Consider the following 7,508-nt stretch of genomic DNA (forward strand, 5'->3'; position numbering starts at 1 on the left):
AGGACCAGCGCACCAGTCCATTTGTCCACGTAGCCCATGCTACTGGTTCACTCAAACCCTGTCGGACAGGGGCAGAATCTCGAGAAAGGATGTGCTGCACACTTGGACTGGCTCATTATTTCCTGTGTCAGAGATATGTGAGCTGATAGAAAAGGGTTGATTTCGTGTAGTGAGTGAGTTTGATTGGTAAAAAATGAGCGTGTGGTAGCTGTCTGGTGGATAAGAAGGCTTCGTGTTGTGTCAGGTCGTGAGACGCGCCGACTCCGCAATGGGCGGCGCGGATGCAGAAAGGTATTGCCAGAGAACCACCAAGAAAAAGAAGAATGAAAAAGTGCTCATTCGATACAGACAAACTCATTCAAGGGTTGATGACTTTCTTAGGCCGTATGAACGACGTTGAGGGCGGGGGAAACCGGTCTGAAATCCGGTGGACGCGATGCGTCGCGAACACGCGATCACGATGTCAACAGCCCGCGGACAAAGACGGGTGCACAGCGCCACAACGGTGCAAAAATGAATCCAAAAATTGTGCATGGCATCAAAGTTGATCGGCTGGTGATGCAGGAAGACGAGATTGGCGATTTCATTCGACTGTGGTGGCGTGGGCAGGCGAAAAGGAAAATCGGTCACGAATTTGCGGATAGCTTCACGATGCAGGATGCACGCACCACAGGCGGCAACAAGGAAAAGGAACCTCAGCAAACCTGTCTTATATTGGCACTCTGACGCGGGATGGCACGATTGAAATTATGTCGGCTGAGAAGCGACTATTTCAAATTATCAGAATTTGCTATTCACAGAATAAGAAACATGGGTTGTGCGCACGCCATTTTGGATGCGCCTGATCGAGTCGCAATTCAAGCAAGCTGCCAAAGGGCTGCCATTGCGCATTTTCCACACCAAAATCCGGAGGTTTTGGTGTCCCCCGCAGTGTTCCTTTCAAAAACACACCACTACTTTCCAACTCTGCTGCACTGATGAAAACGATTCCAAAAACGAGGAGGCCAATAAGGCCAATAAGCTAAAACAGGTGCGACAGGGCTGATGGAGGGAGGGAATTGAAAGAGAAAGAGGGAGAAGGTTGGGACAGGAAAAGTCAAGAGATCCGGGGGGGAGGGGGAGGGCGAGGTGGGTGATGTGAGGAGGGAAGCAGAGACGAGAGGCTGTGGTGATTGACAAAGTGACAACCGCAACGAGGTGACGTTGACATGCAGCCAATCAAAAACTACCACACTGACAGGGGGACCGCTGTTTTGCTTTCTTAAGCGCACTTTTAGTCCAGTGCAAATATTCTTCCCAGACGGGGAAAGCGGCATCGAGTTTGCGTAGGAACGAGGAAATGTCAGGGGTCATGAGCATTATTCCATGCACTATGACCACAAGTGAGTAGCCTAAAAGGGCATAACGTGCTTGCCGCATACCCATGCAGGTTTGAGATGGCTGGAGAGAGAAGGAGTGAGAGCTGTGGTACTATGTGTGGTGCAGTTTTCATGAATGACTTTTGATTCATTGACCGAAAAGTGAGAACAGGATGGAAAGTCTTGTCCACAGCCATCAATCGGGTGCAGCATCCATGGTGCCTCTCTATGGGCCTCCGCCTTATTCTGCGAATAACTACTCCTGTGATACTCTGATTGTAGAGAAACCAAAGTATCAAACATAATAAAAGACAGGGTATTATAATGAAGCGTGATGAGCATGACCCCCTGAGCAAGGCGAAACGAAAAGGAAGTTGGGAAAAGAGGAGAAGAGGAAGGAAAGAGCGAGTGCGTGAGGCTTCAGGTCGGGGCAAAATGGGCAGGACAGATTTAGAGTTACATGCGGGTGGACTATATTTTTCCTTTTCGGAGGTGTCAAGTTTAGGAATTTAATAAGCCCAGGCCAATGGAGACATGACCTGGCATTGGGCATTGGTATGGAAAACATGGTGGGCACGGCACGGCAGGCCAGGGCTGCCACCTGCAGCAGAGAAGCACAGCGCAGCACAGCACCAAGCCCGTTTACTGATTGTGCATCCTCACGGCCGGCCCCACTTTCGTATATAAACACTAGCACATGTCTCGACCGCGCCCGCCCTCCAGAACCCCCCTTCCCTCCCCTCTGCTCTCTCTCTCTCCCCTTCTCTTCCCACCTTTTCAACAAACCAACCCAAATCGAAGCAACATTTCTCCCGTCCATACGTAAAGAAGACATCGATTCGATATCCATCGACTTCCAGTCCTCCGATCTAGCCAATCTACACAACAACCAAGTTACTTTCGCCAGTTTCAGCCAAGATGCCTCCCAAGAAGACCGACGCTACCCCCAAGGCCAAGTCTGCCCCTTCGCACCCTACCTACCAGGTTTGTCGCACGCACTCCGGCTTTTTGGCAGTCGCATTCGTTATTAACTTGCTACAGGACATGATCAGCGATGCTATTATGCATGTATGCGATCCCCTTCCTCGCCTTCCGGCGCATCGTGTGTGTCATGCAGGTGTGGGCTGTTGGGGGTGGCAGCCGACTCGTCTGGCTCACGGCGCATCCGTGCCAGCGAGACAGTGCAGCCCTCAACACCACGCACAAGCTTTTTAAAGTCTGTTTATTTCATCCTACTGACATGTTTCTCCTCACTCCAGCTTAAGGACCGTAATGGATCTAGGTAAGCTTGCCGTCCGGCCCTCACCGTCTACCCGCCCGCATCACGTGTTTCATGGCCACCCCGCACGGGATACATGAGGCCATCGTGTTGAGGGGACACCACTGGGTGAGACAATGCACAGCACAACAGGATATTGTTACTGACATGACATTCTCTTTTCATAGCCGTCAGAGCCTGAAGAAGTACGTTAAGGCCAACAACAACATCACCGCCACCGACTCCATGTTCGACTCCCTCTTCAACCGTGCTCTCAAGACCGGTGTTGAGAAAGGCGTCTTCCTGCAGCCCAAGGGTATGTGTTTTGCCTCTCGTACTCATCTCATAACCCTCCTTCCACGTAAACAATGCATCGCTGTGATTGTTTCCCTCCCCTTTCTATCTTTTCATTACCAGTCTGGCGTCACATTGGCCCCCAAAGCCCTACATACCCGGGTTACCGACTGACATGACCCTCACTACACAGGTGCATCTGGCGGTACCAAGCTCGCCAAGAAGGCTGCTGCTCCTAAGAAGGAGAGCGCAGCCAAGAAGGACAAGCCTGCCGGCGAGAAGAAGGCGGCTCCCAAGAAGAAGGCTGCCCCCAAGAAGGCCGCTGGCGAGAAGAAGGCTGCCGCGCCCAAGAAGGCCGCCAGCACCACCACTGCCACCAAGAAGGCTGCCCCTAAGAAGGCCGCCGACGCTCCTGCTGTTGTTGACAAGCCCAAGACCCTGACCAAGACCAAGTCTGGCCGTGTCGCGAAGACCACCGCCAAGCCTGCCGCTAAGAAGGCTGCTGCGCCTAAGAAGGCGGCCGCGGCCAAGAAGGCCACCCCCAAGAAGGCTGCTGCCACCGCCGCGGCATAAAGGGGAGATGGTACCATCCCCTCTGCTCGGTCATGGCTCGCGTCTTTGGAGAGGATGATTTTGTGTGATTTTTGCTTTTCTTGACTTTCCTGCGCGCGTTTGTCTAAGGGAGGTCTTCTGGCGTTGGGGGCAACATGGATCCTGGTGTTGAATCAACTAGCTACGTTCATGTATCTTGCTTACGTGTGGATGATGAGCGGCGGCGGGCTTGTGTTCTTGGACATCCCGCCGGTCGTCTGCTGCTGGTGTGGAGTTGGTATATTGCACAGGGGAGTGAGATTGAAGCATCACGACTGCGGCAATCTACGGACGCGACAACAGTGTTAGCCAACAGATGGTTATGGTGTGGATAGGTTCGGAACGGGACGGTTTTGTAATTATACCAGGGAAATGACGAGACTTTTTACTGGTGCTGAATCACAAAATTGATGAAATCATAATCCTCAGTGCGATGCCTATGAAGAATTAGAATTCTAGGAAACGGTGATCAATTTGGTGGTGTGGTGCGTGAGAAGCTGAGAGATGGACTGGGACAGGCGGGGAGGGGGTTCCGCGTGCGGGAGGGAGGGGGGGAAGGATGGGTTGGTTTGTTTACTCTCGAAAAGGAGGCGCCACTTTTCACTCATCCACCCTTACACCGTGACATCCTTCTCTCTCCCCATCAACCTGCCTGACATTACCTCTTTTTTTTTTAAATTACTTTTTTTGTGTAATTCTCCACCCCTGTGAAAGGATGATCCGGATATGTAGGAATGACCAAAACAACAACAACAACAACAAAAAAACACACTTGGATGACACATGTACATACCGACACACTACCCACTTATGATGCAGAACGTAAATAAGGCTTCATTGATGTTTTGAGGAAATCGAGATGACACAAAATATGCACATTTCACAGAGCACACCCACACACGCCCCGCAACAGAATTAACATGGTCTCAGTATTCAACGGGTGAGCATATGAGTTGCTTGCATGCGTGTGACTGCAAAATAAAAAGTGAGGCGTGTGCAGGTGGCGTGCAAAGACGGTTTCAGAGAGCTAGTTACATGGCCCTGAGCTCTGAAGCTTGAAGCTACTGAAGCTCCTAGCTCCTAGAGGATGGGCTAGGTTGTGCCTACAATGACGTTGCAGATGCTGCCCCACATCATTTCTGGAAGCTTGTCCTCAAACTCTTGTCATTATCTAGCCGCTGAACTTGAGGTTTGTTATCGCCTATAGTCTATCTTGTTAAAGATGTTTGGAACATGTCCAGTTCAATAAAACATATGGTACTCCAATAAGGCCAAACGAATGTCCTTCTCCCCCCCCCCCCTTTTTTTTTTTTTTTCTTTCTTTCGTTCTTTTTGGCTTCTTGTTTCTCTGGAAAGACGATGAGGAAGGTGCAACGATGGCCTGGATTGTTTATTCCAGAGGGAAAGAAGGAAGGGCGAGAAGGGTCCGTGCAGGCGATAAGATTGAGGAAGTACCAACGAACCAACGAACGTATCCTGGCCTCGCGCACCTGGTAACAGGTACACAGAGTTCATGCATGCATGACTGCACTATACAAATTAGAACCATCACACCACACCCACCCACCACACATGCGCAGACCATACAGCAGGAAACGTGCAGATCGCGCAACCCTTAACACTGAACCTTAAAACCTTGAATGCTTGACGCAGTGGTGAGTGCGTGTGTGAGCTGGCTGAGCCTTTGCTTTGCTTTGGGCGCCGAGCGAGGAGGTCGAGGAGGAGGAGGAGAGAAGGGGGGATAAGTAGGAATTTTTTTTTTTTTTGATTTTGACTGATGAATGATAAATTTGTCTCGCAGATCAGCTCTTCTCCAAGATTCATACAGACTGCAGTGGGAATTACTACGCGACCTCTTTGCCCAGCCGTTGTATAGGCTCGTCGAATTGCAACAGGCCAAGCCCGGCAAAGCCTCGTCCCGAAGTCAGTCCAGCCCCCATTGTAATAATAATCCGCACCCAGAGCCAGAACGAACGAACCCGAGCCAGACCAAAGCCAGATCAGAACAAACCAGACAAAGACCGTTCATCCAGGCCAACCTATTCCCATCCCATCCGATCCCGTCTCATCCGGGCATCGGTCAACCGCACACAACCGGGCTGCAACCTTGTCAGAACCTCCTGGACCCCGAGCTGCGACCTTGACCCGCTCAACAGTCTGTCGACTACCTCTTCCTTGCGGTTGTCTGCATCTGCTTGCCGCCAATCGCTTACGACTTCACCGTCAAGTCATCCCGCAATTCCGAGCACAGCATAGGACTGGACTGGACTGCACGGACGATGGCTGGTCCAGCCGTTGTCACTGATTCTTTCTCTTCTTCACCAATATAAGCATTGCCTTGTGCTTGCTTGGTTGCCTGCTTGCTATAATACATCACCATCCACTCAAACGACAACGACGACGACCAACCATCACCACCACCACCACCACCACCACTGCTCCCAACCTTAGCCATTATGGCTTCCGAGTCGACTTCGAGCTTCGGCTCACACAATCCTTTCCGTAGAAAGATCAACAATCCCATAGATGTCGGCGGCGCATCCTCCCCTTCCACGTCTCCCATGAACGATCCGGATACCCGGAGTCGATCTGCAAGGACCCCGACTACCCCCTCCGACTTCGCTCGTGCCCTCTCCTCCCTGCCGAATAGCAACAACAATAACTATAACGATAATGCCGATGCAGCTGCTATACCGCCACCGCCGGTAGTGACCTTTCACAAGCAGAAGCCCGTTAAGAAGGTCCGCGTCCAGAGCCCCCCGCCGTCGAGCCCAGAGTCCACCAGCGCCGAGCATACATATCCGAAGTACCCGCTGCCGCCGAGAGACGATGGAGACGACGACGGGGCGAGCAATAGTAGCGATGGTGATGACGATGAGCTGGTGAATGGGGAGCGCGAGGATCCTTTTGCCAACGAAGCGCCGCCGCTACCTGCCGAAGCCCTCCTCTCAGCCGTCCCCGAGCGGACCGCACCGACTGCACAAACACAGACCAAGAGTGGCCAGGCCCAGCGGTGGACGGGACGGGGTCCACCGCCGAACCCGTTTCAGAAGACGCTGGAGGATCTGGAGCAGTCGGGCGGCGGTGTCGGTGGTGCAAGAGAAGAGGCGCCCGCAGATGAGCAGCAACAGACAGCAGGTACAGGCAGGACGGGCATGGACGTCGAGGCGTTCAAGAGGCTGCTCCTCACAGGGCAAGGGCCCGCGTCTGGTGATGGGGGCGGCAGCACAACCGAGACGTCATCGTTATCGCGCCAGTCCATCTCCTCGGCCGCTGCGCGTCCGCCATTGGACACACCACGGACGTCGCACGAGATCTCTGAGCCAGAACGGGACGGCGACGAGAGGCGAGGACCGTCACTTCCAACACCCTCGGTGAGGCGATCCGGGTCACGGAAGAAACCGCCGCCACCACCACCTATGACGCGCCATGGGAAGCTGATCAAAGAGCCCATCCCGTCAGCGTCCGAAGGACGGACCGCAGCAGCAGCAGCCGCTGCAGGAAGCGATGGTAGCTTGACGGATGTTAACAAGCCCCTGCCATTACCTCCACCACACCGCCCCGAGGACGGTGACGCCAAGAACAACATCTTTGAGCAGGAGGCAGCGGGCAAGATTCCAGAGGTCGACATCGATCCCGACGCCGACGCCGACGCTGTGCCCTCGCCGCGCCCACCCACACCTCCTGGCGCCAGCCACTCCACATCGGAACCCATTCAGGACCCTGTGTCGACGTTGCGGCGGCCCGGGCCCCCGCGGCAGAAATCTGGCCCACAGCGCGTTCGCAGCGGGAGCAAGTCGTCGGCGGACCTGCAAGATGAGAGTCCTGCCGTGGCGTCGCCGTCGCCCCGCTCGTCGCTGGAGAGCCAGCGGTCGCGATCGTCCAGTCTACGGAATCTGCACGTCGCAGCGCCAGTACCACCGCCGCCCAGGCGGGGCCACCGACAGTCGCCAAGCGTGTCCACCCCTGCCAGCCCATGGGGCCACCAGCAGCAGCCACAGGCAAGC

At 53.9% G+C, this 7,508-nt stretch overlaps 2 protein-coding genes across 2 annotated transcripts; both read left to right on the forward strand.

The window, feature by feature from the left end:
- Window positions 1-2,799: 2,799 nt before the first annotated feature.
- Window positions 2,800-3,135, forward strand: M406DRAFT_235247 (uncharacterized protein; the record flags this gene model as incomplete). The annotated part of the gene is made up of 2 exons (XM_040916016.1): window positions 2,800-2,932; window positions 3,104-3,135. Coding segments are annotated over 2 exons (165 nt in total), but the record flags the coding sequence as incomplete, so codon positions are not given.
- A 361-nt stretch (window positions 3,136-3,496) lies between these two features.
- Window positions 3,497-3,897, forward strand: M406DRAFT_57242 (uncharacterized protein; the record flags this gene model as incomplete). The annotated part of the gene is made up of 1 exon (XM_040924581.1): window positions 3,497-3,897. A coding segment is annotated over exon 1 (193 nt), but the record flags the coding sequence as incomplete, so codon positions are not given.
- Between the last annotated feature and the right edge of the window lie 3,611 nt (window positions 3,898-7,508).

Source organism: Cryphonectria parasitica (genome assembly GCF_011745365.1).
Source record: "Cryphonectria parasitica EP155 unplaced genomic scaffold M406scaffold_6, whole genome shotgun sequence".
NCBI lineage: Eukaryota > Fungi > Ascomycota > Sordariomycetes > Diaporthales > Cryphonectriaceae > Cryphonectria > Cryphonectria parasitica.